Below are 15951 nucleotides of genomic sequence, written 5' to 3' on the forward strand. Positions count from 1 at the left end.
AATACATTTACATTTTCTGCAGTTAAAATTATTCATATTATACAGCAAAGTATCACTTAAATTCAAAATGTCAATTTCAATAAAATTCTATGTATATAGGCTACACATATTTAGAAAGGATGCATTAAATTGGTCAAAAGTGACATCAAAGGGATTAATAGTTACAAAATATTTGTATTTCAAATAAATGCTGTTCTTTTGAACTTTCCATCCATAAAATAGTTCTGAAAAAAGTATCACGTTTCCACAAAAATATTAAGCTTTAAACTGCTTTCAACATTGATAATAATAAGAAATAAAATTTTATTGAGCAGCGTTTTTACTGTTTTTATCACTTCTCTCAAAAACATTATCTGAATGATTCCAAACATTTGAACATTTGACCAAAAACATTATCTGAATGATTCCAAACATTTGAACATTTGACCAAAACATTATCTGAACGATTCCAAACATTTGACCAAAAACATTATCTGAATGATTCCAAACATTTCAAATACACGGCTATAAAAATATATACACACACAAAAAATAATAATAAAAATGCAGACATAGAAATGCCATCCCATAATACCATGGATTTACAGTGGAAATGCTGCCACTATATATTTTACAGTGAATTTCTGCCTTTTTTGTATTTAAATAAATAAAAACTCAAATCCTGTGAACAAAGGTGTGATGCAGTGGTAAATAAATAAATACATACATACATAAATACCTTTCCCTGCACTGCACGGTACAGTAGTAAGCCAGGTGTAGCTTGGCGACAAGGAAGATATTTCAACCTCTTCTGGTGCGTGAGACCTTCTCATTACACTAACAGATTGAATAATTTAGCCTGGGTTGAATGAAAGAGGCGTTTATGACCGTTTAAAACAAATAGGATCACAGAGCCTCTCCATCATACAGCGAAGGAGCATCCCCAGAATCTGTTCAGGTCATTGTTCACACATAGGACAGGAAGAGATGAAGACAGGGAAAGGGATGGAAACAACAGATCAGTCAGTACTAATGATGGTCCTTATGTTATTTACATGTTAGAGTGATGAAAAAACATGGAGTGATGCTAGAATACAGAGCAGGAAATATCAAAGCAAGAAAGAATATTTATGTATCATGTAAAATGTAATGTATGTTTTGTAACCCTTAATAAAAAGCCCAAAAATGAAAATTTAGTCTTGTGTCATTCCAGCTGTATAGTGTGACTTGTTTTCTTCTGTTGAAAAATGTTACAGTGTTTTTTGTCCATAAAATGAAAGTCAATGGGCCACTGTTGATTTGAAAAGCACAATTTAAAAAAAAAACATTAGGGTGAGTAAATAATGACTTTCCCTTTAAGGGTTACTGTCCATCTATTAACAAGCAAGCAAAATGACCAAATCTGTTATATTTTATACTGTACCACTCAAAAATTCTGAATAATTAATGCTTTAATGCTTTTGAAAGATGTCTTTTATGTTCACCAAGGTTGCATACTGTATAGTTAATCTAAAATACAGTAAAAACATAATTATGAAATATTATTACAGTATAACTAAACAATTAAAATAACCGTTTTCTATTTTTATTTATTTTTAATTATTTTTCTGCAGCCATTACTCCAGTCTTCAGTGTCACATGATCCTTTACAAGTCATTCTAATTTGCCAATTTGGTGCTCAGTTATTAAAAATTATTATTTGCTGCTGAATTATCAATAATGGTTCTAATTACTATCAATGTTGAAAACTTGTTGCTGATTAATATGTGTGCGAAAACCTTTAATCTTTGATGAATAGAAAGTTCAGAAGAACAGAATTCATTTGAAACACAATTTGTTTTGTAACATTAGAAATGTCTTGATAAATGATAAATGTGATGCACTTTTATTGAAAAGTTTTAATTTAATGCATTCTTGTTGATAAAAGTATTATTTTTTTAATCACTGTAATTTTTTTATCACCGTTTCCACAAAAATATGAAGCTGCTCATTACTGTATTTTTGACCAAATAAGATACTTTAATAAACATAAAACATCTCAATTATTCCAAATTTGTGACCAGCAGTATAAACACATTCTATATTTTGGTCTAACATAAAATGATTCATATCATTTTGTGAAAGTGCCCCACATTTGTTTAACTCCTTATGTGTGATTACACTCAAAAGCATCCAAGGTAAGATTCCTCATCTTCTAACTGTGTTTGAATTCACTGACAATTGATTATCGATTAGCTGACCGTCTGAGGCAGCATCCTATAGAGCTACGGCGTGTGTCACGTGCATAAGTATAATGATATCTGTAATGGTATCTCAAGTGAAGAGCTAAAGTACAGCACGGCCATTAGCTGATGTTGTGCTATTAGGAACAAAATATCCCCTGCCCACATACTTCAGAAAGCATCTACAATACATCACCACCGCCAGCTGAATCTAGACATATACTGCATGCTTTAAGAACCTTAAAAAGCATTGCATTATTGTACAGTAGGCTACATACTTTCTGGCATGTTGACTTTATCAAAATAGCTTATGTCCTGTGAAATATGAGACCTGCACTATAGTTAGGCAACACAGATCATGCTGAAGGACTGCTCCACTGGCAACATTCCACATGTTTTTGTGTCTATAAAAGAAAGTTAATACAAACATCAATCATGTCACAGATGACACGATTGCCTTTTCTCTCACGTAACTGTATATAAATGGGAAAACCGATATTAAGGCAAAGGAGAAATGTACCATAACTCAGGTCAGGTCAACCCACCGCTACAGAAGCAATTATCAGGACATCTCAAGAACAGCTTTAAAGCATAGCAGAGACGTTCCACATGACATAAGATGGTCCATCGAGAAGGTTGAGCAAGAATCATTTGTTATTAGATATCAGAGAAATCAACCACACATTTCTCCCCATATAAATCTTGACATAACACAGATGAAAGGGGTAAATCTCTTGATGAAAACATTTCACCCCAATATTAAACAAAAAACAACTGAATAAAATTTTGCATAAAGAAAATAGTCTATATGCAAGACCACTTTTTTTTGCATCGTGAAATTATTTTAACGACAGTTTAAGCTCAGTTGCCCTCAGATTCTCATTACCATGATGTATGTATTGAAACAATAATAATAATAATAATAATAAGTCAGCATAACAATAACAATAATAATAATTCAGCATATCAGAATGATTTCTGAAGGATCATGGAGTAATGGCTGCTGAAGCCTTGAAACTTGATTTTTTTTTTATGTTTTTGAAAGTAGTATCTTATTTGATCAAAAATCAAATGAAATGTCTGCTTTCATCGTTGTAATGGACTGTCTACAGATTACAGAAGGAGATAAAAACAAGCAAATGTAGTAACTCAATCCATCATTTCCCTGTCCCTGCATCAGGCTCCTAAACCACCCACCCGAATGCCCCTGTAAGGGTTCTTCCATAAAATTTTCAGGAGGCATTTATAGAATCCTTAAATTTCCATTTATTAACTGCCACACTCATGTACTGATCACAAAGGTGCAGGAAAAAATGTGAAAAACCAAAAGAAAAGAAAGAAAAACTAACTGATAAATGAAATATCAGCACACTACTGAGTTCTGGGCCTTTTTATAATTAAAGGGGGTCTCAATTCAGTACATCAAACCTCAATGAAAAATAAATATATGATATATACAAATAAACTCTATAAACATATGAAATTCCATTCACCATAAAGCAATAATAAAATAAACAGGAAAGAATGCCCTTTATAATAACACATTCAAATGAACAAACATTCCAAACCCATATGGTAAAACTACATTACCCATAATTCCTAGCAAACAATCAAAAGGACATCAGGAAATGCTGCGCTCTTTTAATAACAAGCCTTTGTTCCATGCTGCAGTCATGGATCCCGGCAGAACCACGGGTAGATACACAATCATTCAATCAATTAAATAAAGAAAATATTAACCCATATCTTGTCTAGTTGTGGTTTTATTCAATCACTAGCGTGCACTCTAGTAATGAATTGTTGTCTCGCTCTTTGATCTTCAATGCACGCATAAGAGACAACATGCACCACTAACACAAAATGTTTTGGGTAAATAATATTAAAGAGACAAAATAAATACATATACATTTATAAACAAGCAAACAAACAATTAATTCCTTAAACAAAACAAAATCAATTTCTCCTACAAATAAATGAAATAAATTAAAAAAGAAAACTAGAACGTTTGAAATAAATTAGCCTAATTATTAAGTGTGGCCTTAGCCATCACAGCCCCCATTCTTAGGACTGATCAAGAACACCCAGGATTCCCTCAGTCATCAATGTGACAGCCTGTACCATATCATTAATATATGGGATTTCAATTATGGAGGGATACAGGTATCCTGAAGGCTTAGTCTCTCATCTATAATCCAGTCTTCCCCACAACCTTGAATATTTCATACCGAGCCTCTTTCACTGCTGACACCAAATGATCATGCAGCCTTGTAAAGTGCAGTACTGTCAAGTTCAGGACTGTGGGTCAGAGTGCAGCAGATGAAAGCTGAACACTTTCTGATCAGTGAAGCTGTTTTTATTATCAGTAAGGGTCATTCACCGTCTTCTGTCACACACGCTCGGTACAGAATCAGGAAAGGATGGAATTTGGTTTTTCAATTTTACAGCCCACTACACTGGTCACACAAGCAATTTAAATGTAATTTCAAATGTGCAATCATGCATCAGATGTTATTAAATTAAGTATGTCACTGGAGCGTTGCAAATACAAATAATTCAGCAAATAAAAAAAACATTCAACAAGCAATAAAGATATAGTTACATAACATGCTGACAACGTGGCTCATCTGGTATTCACACAACAGGATATAAGGAAGAAAAAGACACAAAATAAATAAAGTAAGGACAAAAGTACAGAGTATTGTTTTTTATATGAAACATGGATTCTTTCATACAATAACATCTCAGTCATTTAATGTGTGTGTGTGCACACAATGCCATAATCACTAACATCCTGAAAAAAAGATGAATTATGCTGCTTTAACAATGACAACTAACAATGCTTAAAGATTGTTTGACATGCCATTTTTTAAGGCACATTTTTGACCTGAATGACAAAAATGTTCAGACCATTAAGGCAACAATAAATGCTCATTATCACACAATATTAAAAACATAATAGACTGTTATCTTGCTCATCAGTGCGATTTCCTCACTGATGATGAGAGAATTACAAAGCTTGGCAAAGCTGTTTACTGTACCAGCCATGTGCAACTAACAAAACAGTGAAAATTGGAACCATAAACAGACACAATAGAAATATATCCATGATTATTAAAGAAAAAAAGTAAGTCTTTGGATGTAACCATTCAAACGTTTGAGGATGGTAGGATAAGTAATATTGTGAAATATTATTACAATCTAATACAACTGTTTCCTCTTGAATACATTTAAAAAAATAATTTATTCCTCTGATGCAAAGCTGAATTTACAGCAGTCATTACTCCAGGCTTCAGTGTCACATGATCCTTCAGAAATCATTCTGATTTGCTGCTCAAAAACAGTAATTTCTTATTATTAAAAAAAGGACCCTAAACTTTTGAATGGTAGTGTACGTTATCAATATCAGGCAATATTAACTTATTATACAATAACAATATTAACTTAATATTAACAAAAGTACAAATTTCCATATGACATTCAACCAAATGTATTGCATAGAACTACATTAATGCAATGTATTCTTTTTTGGCAGAGAGTGGGCTCACACATAGTCATCCATGTGTTGGTGGTTTTGACCTTTGCTGGGGTCAGATATGTTAATGAGGTGGTTAACAGCACAGCAGAACAAATATTTACCACACACAAAGTCTTACCACAATGAGAACTAAAGCCAATAAAGCTGCCCATGCAGGGAGTAAACAGCTGAGGCTGAGGCCTTGTGACCATCTGTCATAACCAACAGCAAACTTTGACGATCAACTAATGCTAAAGGAGCCACCGGGCTTAAACACTCCATTGGCATGTCGAAATCCCTACTGTGAAATATGGGCAGCGAGGAAGACAGAGAGCCAAAACTGAGAAGGAATCTGAAAGTGCTTTTTTAAGGCCACATCTGTAGTCCTCCCTGAGCAGCCTGGCACTATAGTGGGATTTAAAGTTGTAGTGACCTTTTCTTCGCAGTGATAAATAGCACATAACTCCGTGCCGGTGTGAATGGTAACTTAATAGAGTGGAACTATTTTATGATGAGGTCTCCTCATAACTGATCAACTACAGAAGCATCTGAGTTGAGGTGACTGCATTTTATTTTCTCAACAGTCCATTCAACTTAGACATAAAAACAGTCCAAATGTCAATGTTTGTGGGCAGACTGCCTTTCATCTCGGTGTGACGATATATGACTGGATGAGGTAATCACGGTCATCTTTAAAGGACATGGCAGACTATGAGCCCAATATGGCTCAAAGTGGTCCATCTCTGGCTTTGTGTGGTTACTATGAACTACAACTGCTTTTTCATTGGAATATTACACATTATCATTCCACTTTTCCCAATTAAAAACTTTGGATAAAAATACATCTTTTACAAAACACTGGCACCAACAGTAAAGTGAAATTATTGTGCTAAAAGGGGACTAATTATGCATCGTTTGCAATGCAATCATGCATGATAAATCAGTTGCGCATTATAAATTTATGGCATACCCTCATGCATTTCCACTGATATGGTTTGGTAATTAAAGTTAGGTAATAAAATCATTCATCAGCAACTGGTTTTGACTCAAAGGCTCAGGTTTAAAAGCCTATAATTAATCTGCTGCTTAAAATTTGGATTTTTGTGTGCAACTATACAAGTAACAATGATTTAAGTGCTCTAAAATGAAAAAGGACCACAAATTGTTGACAAATGAGCTAGCAGTGGGAATCCAGTTTGTGGAAGATACATTTGGGACATGCATTTCCCAGCACTTCAATTGCACTAAGCGCATATTGGCTCTCACAAAAGCTAGCAAAAATACAAATAATGTAAAAATAACAAAGTGAAGGGGCATTTCTTTTGTCTAGTTGTAGTCAACCCTGTAGGCTGGATTAGTAAAATTATAATTTTTTGGTTGATGTAAAAAAAAAGAAAGAAAAGGTATAAAGATGTCCAGCCGGTGCATATAAGGCCTGTTCACTCTTCTTTAAATGAAAAACTTGCTACTTGGTAAGACGTGAATAACTTAAGAAAAAAAAATGAATATGCAGCAGGGTTCAACAGACTGAAACCAAATTGAAAGTCTGGGATCCAAAATCAAATTTAAAATGAATTTAATTAATATAAGTTTTATGATTTTAAATGGAATTAAAACAAAAAAGCATTACAACTAATCAAATACAAAATATTAGAACTTCTACTTCTAGGCCACTAATTTGTGACATGGAGTGTGTGAACTTTATACAAAAGATCAGATACTGTATATATTAATTTTTTTGCTTCCCCAAATAAATTAACATTTTCATTGGAACTTTTCACACAAATTGTCATGCTAATAATGCAATTCCGAAAAAGAAAAACATTAGATAAAATAATAAATATATGATTAAATATAATCATTAAATCCAAGTTATATTAAATGAGAGAAAAGCAAAATGGAACTTTATTCACTAGCGGTCAGACTTTTGAACCCCACTGTGTATTAAAAAATTAAATAAATAAATAAAAATACAAATAGTGAAAAAGTAAAAGCATAAGAAGAAGCATGTAGAATATCCTTATTTAGGAGTGTTCATCGCCATCATTACTGTAGTGATCTCAGCCCAGTTTGATTCTGGTGTCCTGGCCGTAGTAGCTCACCTGGAGCAGAATAGCAATGTCAATTAAGATCTGTACCGCACCACAGACCACGAACTGGGTGGGGCTTTCATTGATCACGAAATATGTGGTCTTAAAGATGTCACCAGCCGTCCATAAAAGCACCATCTTTACACTGAAAAAGAGGGAGAGAGACAGAGAAATAGAACATTTTATTGAAGTATTCAGAAATATATATATATATATATATATATATATATATATATATGGAAAATCTCTCAACAGTTGGAAACATCCCACTCAGCTATAAAGCTCTGATAAATGAACCTCATTCGAAACCTTTTAAGGCGTCACCAATACATCAGACTAATGTATTATACAATGTCCTGTCCTCCTACTTGATAAAAACGTACATCTGTATATTTCACACATTTACAAGACTCTGAAGTCTTGTGCAATTGAGTGCAATGGGGTGTAGCTTTCAGCTACACTTAAGTGAATTTAGAGGAAGCAATTATTTATATAAAATCGTGAAGGGGTGAGGAAATGGGTAGACACAACTGTCTAACTTAAGGTATATAACGGCTCATCGAAGCTATGAATAGATCCATTTATGCATTATATGCAGAAAATGTACATTCAAATGTCAATTTGACCTTAAGAGACAGGAGGAACAGTGCATCCTGGGACACGGATGCAGGATGCAGGTGGGACTACCAAAGCACAATACTTGTAAATGTCAATCTTCCTTCATTTTTGAAAAGTTTAGCTGTGAAAACTTCCAAGAAGCAACCAAGGAGAGACACTGCATTCTCAGCGGTATTTATGCTGAATGAGTTCATTAACTTCATTCAAGTGTAAAGAGAGAAAAGGTGGTCTAAAGATGAGTACAGACTATACATCAGCTGTCACAGACAGAGAGAAATGATCATTGGACTTTTCGAGCTCATGGCAGTTGCCCCGACAAAAGAAATGAGTCACTCAAACAACATGGGGCAGCAGAAGCAGACAGCTACAAATGAAATGGTCCATTCTAGCTAGTTGTCTACTTGATGTTGCAAACCCACCCATCTCAACATGACACTGATTATTGTGCATTATGTTCTTCCTTATCACTGTCTGTGCATTGTTTTGGTGTCACAGGAAGATCGTAAATGAGGATGTAGGAACATCTGTTGGGAGGAGATGTGATGTTTGCTAACAGCAGTGTGAAATATTTTAATTTATCTGGATATCAGACACTTTACAGTACTAAAATGTCCTGTTATGGACACTGCCCTGCTAAATCAAAATGATTAGGCACTATATCCTCTTAGTCCTGGAGCACTTTCTCCATCAAACGCTGATAGTTGGTGCTCCAAGCAAACTAAAAAGTGCAATGGAGGTGAATAAGGTATAGCAATGAACTGGAAAAGGCCAATATGGATCCTGAAAGTTATACTTTCTATTTGAAAATCCTTTTGAAAAATGGAACGTTTCATAGCCAGAAATCCTGTTTAATGTGCTTTGAGAGGAAATGTGTCCTTTATGACTGATCTCAAAGTTACACCCCTCACTCTTCTCCTCCTTCATTTGTCTTTAGCATTAGTTTACTCTAGAGACCATTTTCAAGCATCATTAATGGGGATGAAACATTAATGAGGTAATTAAGGGAGGTGGGTCATCTGTACAAGAGCAATGATAACAGTGACTCCACAATAAAAAAACACTTAATGGTTCTCCATCTTCCGCCTAGAGAGCAGAAACTCTTTCAATTGTTCCCAAACATTCATTCTAAGACAAACACGCCCTTTCTCGCTCACAAAAACAGACCGCTATCTTTTTCCTTGCTCCCCTTCCCCTCCGAGCCCTATGCGGATTGATAGCACATGAAAGAAATGCTCAGCAAACGGCGAGCAGTGCTTCAGGGCCTGTGAGAGAGGTAGAAGTGATTATTGCATTGATTAGAAGAACTGAGGCCACGGTTACAGCACTCCCAGTCCACACTGAACAGCCCTGCACTCAACCCTGACAAGCCTTCAATTGATCCTCTTCAACCTGACACTCTCATATCTGCACTGAGAGGAAAGAGAGAGGCAGCTAGGAAAGAAAGAAAGAAAGAGAAAGAAAGAAAGAAAGAAAGAAAGAAAGGATTAATAGTAGCCAAAATGGAAGAAAAGACACAGATAAAGATGGATAAATTAACAGAACGAATGATAGATCGGTAGACAGAACGTTACCATCATAAATAGACAGATAAAAAGTTATAACAGACAGACAGAATGAGGAAAAGAGTGTTAGAACAACACAAAGAAGGATAGGCGGATAAATAGAATGACAAAATGAAAAATGACAGAATTATAAAAAGAACATTAGAACAACAGATAGACAGAACAAAAATTATAGATAGAATAATAGAACAGGAAAAATGATAGAATGATGAAGGAACAGCAGAATGATAAAACTATAGAAAGAACAAGAAATGGAATTATTTATCCAAGATAGAAGAACAGACAGAATGAAAGATTTTATAGAATTTATAGGATGGTATATAGAATGATAGACACAGATAGGATGATATAGTGATAGAACAATAGATAGAATAGAATGATGGAACAAAAGAAAAATAGAAAAGACAGAATGATAGAAAAATAGAGAGCAAAAGATAGAATGACAGAAAAATATAAACTTTTTATTAAACTTTAAAATGGTTATGTATAAATTTAATCAACTACAGACAGGCAGACAGACAGACAGACAGATAGACAGATAGATAGATAGATAGAAAGTTGGATGGATAGATAGACAGACAGACAGAATGAAAAATAGTGATAAAGTGATAGAATGATCAATTGATTGACAGACAAAAATCAATCTATCAAGATAGACAGACAGACAGACAGACAAACAGACGGACAGATAGACAGATAGATAGATAGATAGATAGATAGATAGATAGATAGATAGATAGATAGATAGATAGATAGATTGATAGATTGATAGATAGATAGATAGATGCAACGATTTATAGAATGACAGAAGGAATGATAGATAGACCAGCAGACATACAGAATGGCAGTTAGAACAATAGACAGAATGATACAACCCCTTCCTGTATAACTGGTCTGTTGGTCTGGTAAAGCAGACTTCCTGTCGATAGTTAAAAGGTCTGTCAAATGAAGGCTAGAAACATCAGACATATAAGACACAAGACAAGCCTACTGAGATTTCAGTTTTGACATTTGGCAGAGACATCGAAGAAGGGACAACATCCTGAAGATCTGCTCCAGACAGATGTATCGACACACCAGCATCTTCCTTCTTTACAGTCTCTCTAGTTTCTCTCTACTGGAGGCAGGGCCGTTTCTAGCCAATTTGACGCCCTAGGCGAAATCCCTATTGCGCCCCCCCCCCACAAATTATATATATATATAGATATCGTCTCAGGTTGCGTATGTAACCATGGTTCCTCGAGGGAACGAGATGCTGCGTCGGAGGACGCTTCGGGAACGCCCTTCAGCGTGACCGGCTCTGAACCTCGTGTGTAATCAGACCAATAGATGGGCGAGACGTCACGTGTGGGTGACGTAATGACCAGAAAGCTATAAAAGCACGTGCGGTGAGACCAGTGTCAGCTTCCAGGAATGAAGCAAGCGCTGGCAGAGATGCCGAAAGTATGGCCCCGAGGCACAGCGTCTCGTTCCCTCGAGGAACCATGGTTACATACGTAACCTGAGACGTTCCTCTTCAGGAACTCGAGCTGCATCGGAGGACGCTTTGGGAACGAGAATGCCCATGCCGCCAGACTTTCAAATCTCGTCTAGTGTGGAAGCGTGCACGCTGGGAGAGATGCCGAAAGTATGGCCCCGGGGCACAGCGTCTGGTTCCCTCGAGGAACCATGGTTACATACGTAACCTGAGACGTTCCTCTTCAGGAACTCGAGCTGCATCGGAGGACGCTTTGGGAACGAGAATGCCCATGCCGCCAGACTTTCAAATCTCGTCTAGTGTGGAAGCGTGCACAGCTAAGGCGCGAGAACAGAGGAGCCTGAAACGCATGTCTAGGCCATAAAACCTGACGAAGGTCAGGGGCGTGGACCATCCTGCAACATCGCAGATGTCCTGCATTGAGACACCTGCCAAGAAGGCCTTAGAGGCCGCCACACTTCTCGTAGAGTGAGCCTTGACCGCAAGAGGCGAAGGGAGATCAGAGGACTCATAAGAAATAGAAATAGCATCTGTTATCCACCGGCTGAGGGTCTGTTTCATAGCAGGAAGACCTCTCTTAGGGGGACCATAGCATACGAGCAGTTGGTCCGCCCTTCTCCACAAGGCAGCTCTGTGGACGTATGCGTCCAATGCTCGCACTGGACACATACAGTTTAGCTTCTGCTGGTCTGGATCCCCGAAGGGAGGACTGAAGGCCTGGAGTACGATAGGCCGTGGTGTAGAGGAGGGAACCTTAGGAACATACCCTGCTCGAGGGAACAGAAACGCTTTGGCCAGACCAGGCGCAAAGTCAAGATAAGACGGGGCCACTGAAAGGGCCTGCAGATCCCCAACTCTCTTGAGAGAAGATATCGCCAGAAGGAAGGTAGTTTTGATAGTAAGGTGGCGATCAGAGATCTCCTCAATAGGCTCGAAGAGAGGCCTACAGAGAGCCTCTAGCACCACAGCCATGTCCCACGTGGGGACCCGAGATCATACTGGAGGCCTCAGCCTCAGCGCACCGCGGAGGAAACGTGGAACTAGGGGGTATCTGTCCATTGACTGGCCACAAAGAGGGGCGTGGTAGGCCGCAATAACCGCCACGTAGACCTTCAGGGTGAAGTGGGTCAACCCTGCGGAGAAACGGGCCTGCAAGAACTCCATCACTGTACCAACCGGGCAGTTAACTGGGTCGAGCTGGCGGTCTCCGCACCAAGAAGTTTCCACTTCAAGGCGTACAGTTTCCTTGTTGAGGGAGCTCTGGATTGAAGGATGGTCTCAACAACCTTGGTTGAGAGACCGGAAGCTATGAGTTGTGCCCCCTCAGGGGCCACACCCACAATTTCCACAGCTCCGGGCGGGGGTGGATGATCATACCCTCCGCCTGTGAGAGGAGATCTCTCCTGATGGGAATCTCCCATGGAGCGCTGTCGAGGAGAGAAATCAGGTCCGAGAACCATACTCGGCCCGGCCAGAACGGGGCTACGTCTGTACCATGGCAGCCCCAGTGGAGCTGGATGTCTCAGAGAGAACCAGAGGGGACGGAGGTGGCGAGCGTCTTAGCACCGCTACGTTGCCAGGCGGTGACTGAGAGTGGCGCTCGCGAGAGACCGCTGCGCCCTGTAACTCCGGCAGGGTTAGCAGACCGATCTCCTGAGGGCACTGAGGCGAGACGGACACCGTGTAATGCGGTGTAACCCGCTGCACCCCAGAGGGGACTGCCCTCATGAGTCCTGAGCCAGTGGCGTCAGGACTTTTTGGCCGAGGACCTCTTAGTCTTAAGTACGGTCCTCAGATCCGGCTTAGACTTCGAGGCCCCCGACCTTGAGCGCCGCCTTGACCCACTGTCTCGACAAGGGGGAGTACGAGAGGCCACGCTCTGTTTTTGTGCGTCCCGGTATGAGGAGCCGGTACCCGGAGGGGGCTGCTCTTGCCCAGCAGCCTCCAGAGCTAGAGAGCGGCGAGGGAGATACCACTGGAATGCCGCCACCTGTTTATGGGCCTCCTGGTACCTGTCGACGACCGAATTGACAGTGTTGCCAAAAAGGCCAGAAGGCGCAAACGGGGCGTCCATTAGGCAGACCTTGTCTCTCTCTTTCATATCTGACAAGGTCAGCCATAAATGCCTCTCCGCTGCCACCATAGCTGCCATAGACCTGCCAATGGCACGGGCGATCTCTTTAGTGGCGCGGAGAGACAAATCAGCGGTTCTCCTGAGCTCGGTAATATCCTTGGATTTTACCTGCTCACCCTCGTCTAGCTCCTTCAGCAGGTGGGCTTGGTACACCTGTAACACCGCCATGGTGTGCAGACACGCACCAGCCTGACCCGCTGCCGAGTACCCTTTGCCCACCAGCGCTGACGTTGTGCGCACCGGCTTGGAGGGCAATGCCGGAGCATTTAAAGACGATGCCGCACCGGGAGACAGATAGCTCGCAAGTGTCTGTTCTACCTGGGGCATCGTCTTATAACCACGCTCATTCATCCCCGCCACATTGCCATAATAATCGGAGGCAGGAATAAAGAGGCGGGCCGAGAACGGTCTTCCCCACAACTTTGACACCTCGGTGTGGAGGTTGGGGAAAAAGGGCAGGCTCCGGCGCGGAGGTTGTGGCTTAACACGCAGAAAACGCTCGTCTAATTTACTCTTCTGCGGCTCAGCCATTTTCTCGGCGGGCCACTCGATATTTAATTTGGCCACGGCACGAGTTACCACCTCCAAAAGCTCCTCATACTGGGGCGATTGAGGGGGCGAATCCTCATTGACGTCCACCACATCAACCTCCTCGGAGGAAGACAGGCGAAGCGCCGAGCCCGCTCCCCGGGGGGGAAGTAACCGCAGCGCAGGCTTCCGATCCCGGCGAGCGAGCGCTGGATCTGGCGGGTGAGGAAGAAGACCTGGGGGGGAAGTAACCGCAGCGCGGGCTTCTGATCCCGGTGAGCGAGCGCTGGATCTGGCGGGTGAGGAAGAAGATAGGGACTCGCCCGTCTCCATTCCCTCCGCCAGTTCCAGCTGCGAACCCCACGAGTGTAATCGCCGCTCCGCGGGGAGCGCTAGCGAAGGCACCTTCCTCAAAGAGTGCCCTCCGGGAGCGGAGAACATGCATCGCAAGACGCTCGCAATGAGTCGCAAGACGCTCGCTCTCTCAAGTGCCGACTCAGCATGCTCCGCTCCCAGACAGACAACGCACAGGCTGTGTGTATCCCCACCCATAAGGAAACGCGGGCAGGGAGGAACACACAGTCTGAAACGCTGCCCACCTTCGCCCCTTAACTGGTGTTTCCTTTTCTCATGTGCTTTTGACATTGTGTATCTTTTTCTACTTTATTTCTATGGGACAGACAACACCAAATAAGACTCACAACTGACACACACACAGAGCGCTTGCTGAATGACAAAAAGCTGACGCTGGTCTCGCTGCACGTGCTTTTATAGCTTCCTGGTCATTACGTCACCCGCCCGTGACGTCTCGCCCATCTATTGGTCTGATTACACACGAGGTTCAGAGCCGGTCATGCTGAAGGGCGTTCCCGAAGCATCCTCCGATGCAGCTCGAGTTCCTGAAGAGGAACCGAAACTGAAAATGCTTTGTAATAATTATTTATTATTTTATTAAATAATATAAAGTTATTTTGTAAGACTCAGTAATTTTAATGATGTTGAATTTAATAAACACAAGCCAATAAAATAACCACAGTTTTATCGAAAGTAACACAATAAAATTGGACAGAAAATATATTAATATTAAATATCAATATGTGACCTGTTCTGGCAAAATGAGTTACAATGAGCAAATGTTCAAAAATGAGTTATTTTTAGTTTCACATTCTCCATTAAAAGACCTTCAAACTGATGTATGACTGCAATCGGACAAAAAATGACTGAGCTACACCTGGTTGAAGTTGATGAGTTCGCAAACTCAATTCAGAGAAAAAATTTGTTTCTGAAAGTGCCAAAGTAAAATCCCCTTGCAAGATTGCATCTTTTCCTCCAATTATTTTTTTTTTATAATAATCATTACTATATTAACAATCACAATATAGCCATCAATGCATTGGTGCAAAAAACGCACACCTTTTGGACAAATCTGCCACAAATATTTGGACAAATGTGCCACAAATACTGCCTAAACAAAATACTGATTTTGTGCACTTTATTTACTGTACCAATATTTTAAATTGGCCTTTGAACTTTTGAACTCCTTTGAAAAGTGTTACCTTGCCAAAGCACTGACAGAGCCCACTGATCTGACGGCGTTGTTGAGCGCTCCAAATGCAAACTTTGCATGCAACAATTGACAGCACTCTGATCTAGTGGCATACAGACATCGTCAGATTGACAGTACTCTAGCCCAATAATGTTGGGGGATCCAGTGGGGGCGGCAGTCATATTTCAGTGTGACCGTGCCACTCTTTATCACAACCCTGCTAAAAGTGCCAGTATGTGTGCTCATTGGCGCCCCTTCAGCTGGTGGCACCCTAGGCGACC

At 40.0% G+C, this 15951-nt stretch overlaps 1 protein-coding gene across 1 annotated transcript in view; it reads right to left on the bottom strand.

Moving 5' to 3' along the window:
• Positions 1-7717: 7717 nt before the first annotated feature.
• LOC107583923 (PQ-loop repeat-containing protein 1-like) overlaps positions 7718-15951 on the bottom strand; it is a 45913-nt gene continuing 37679 nt past the window's right edge. Inside the window, exon 4 of the mRNA XM_016270275.1 lies at positions 7718-7950. Within this exon, the coding sequence (XP_016125761.1) occupies positions 7776-7950 (175 nt within the window). The 3' untranslated portion in view covers positions 7718-7775. The remainder of the gene's footprint in view (positions 7951-15951) is intronic.

This window comes from Sinocyclocheilus grahami, unplaced genomic scaffold (assembly GCF_001515645.1).
Source record: "Sinocyclocheilus grahami isolate Dianchi unplaced genomic scaffold, SAMN03320097.WGS_v1.1 scaffold55.1, whole genome shotgun sequence".
Lineage (NCBI taxonomy): Eukaryota > Metazoa > Chordata > Actinopteri > Cypriniformes > Cyprinidae > Sinocyclocheilus > Sinocyclocheilus grahami.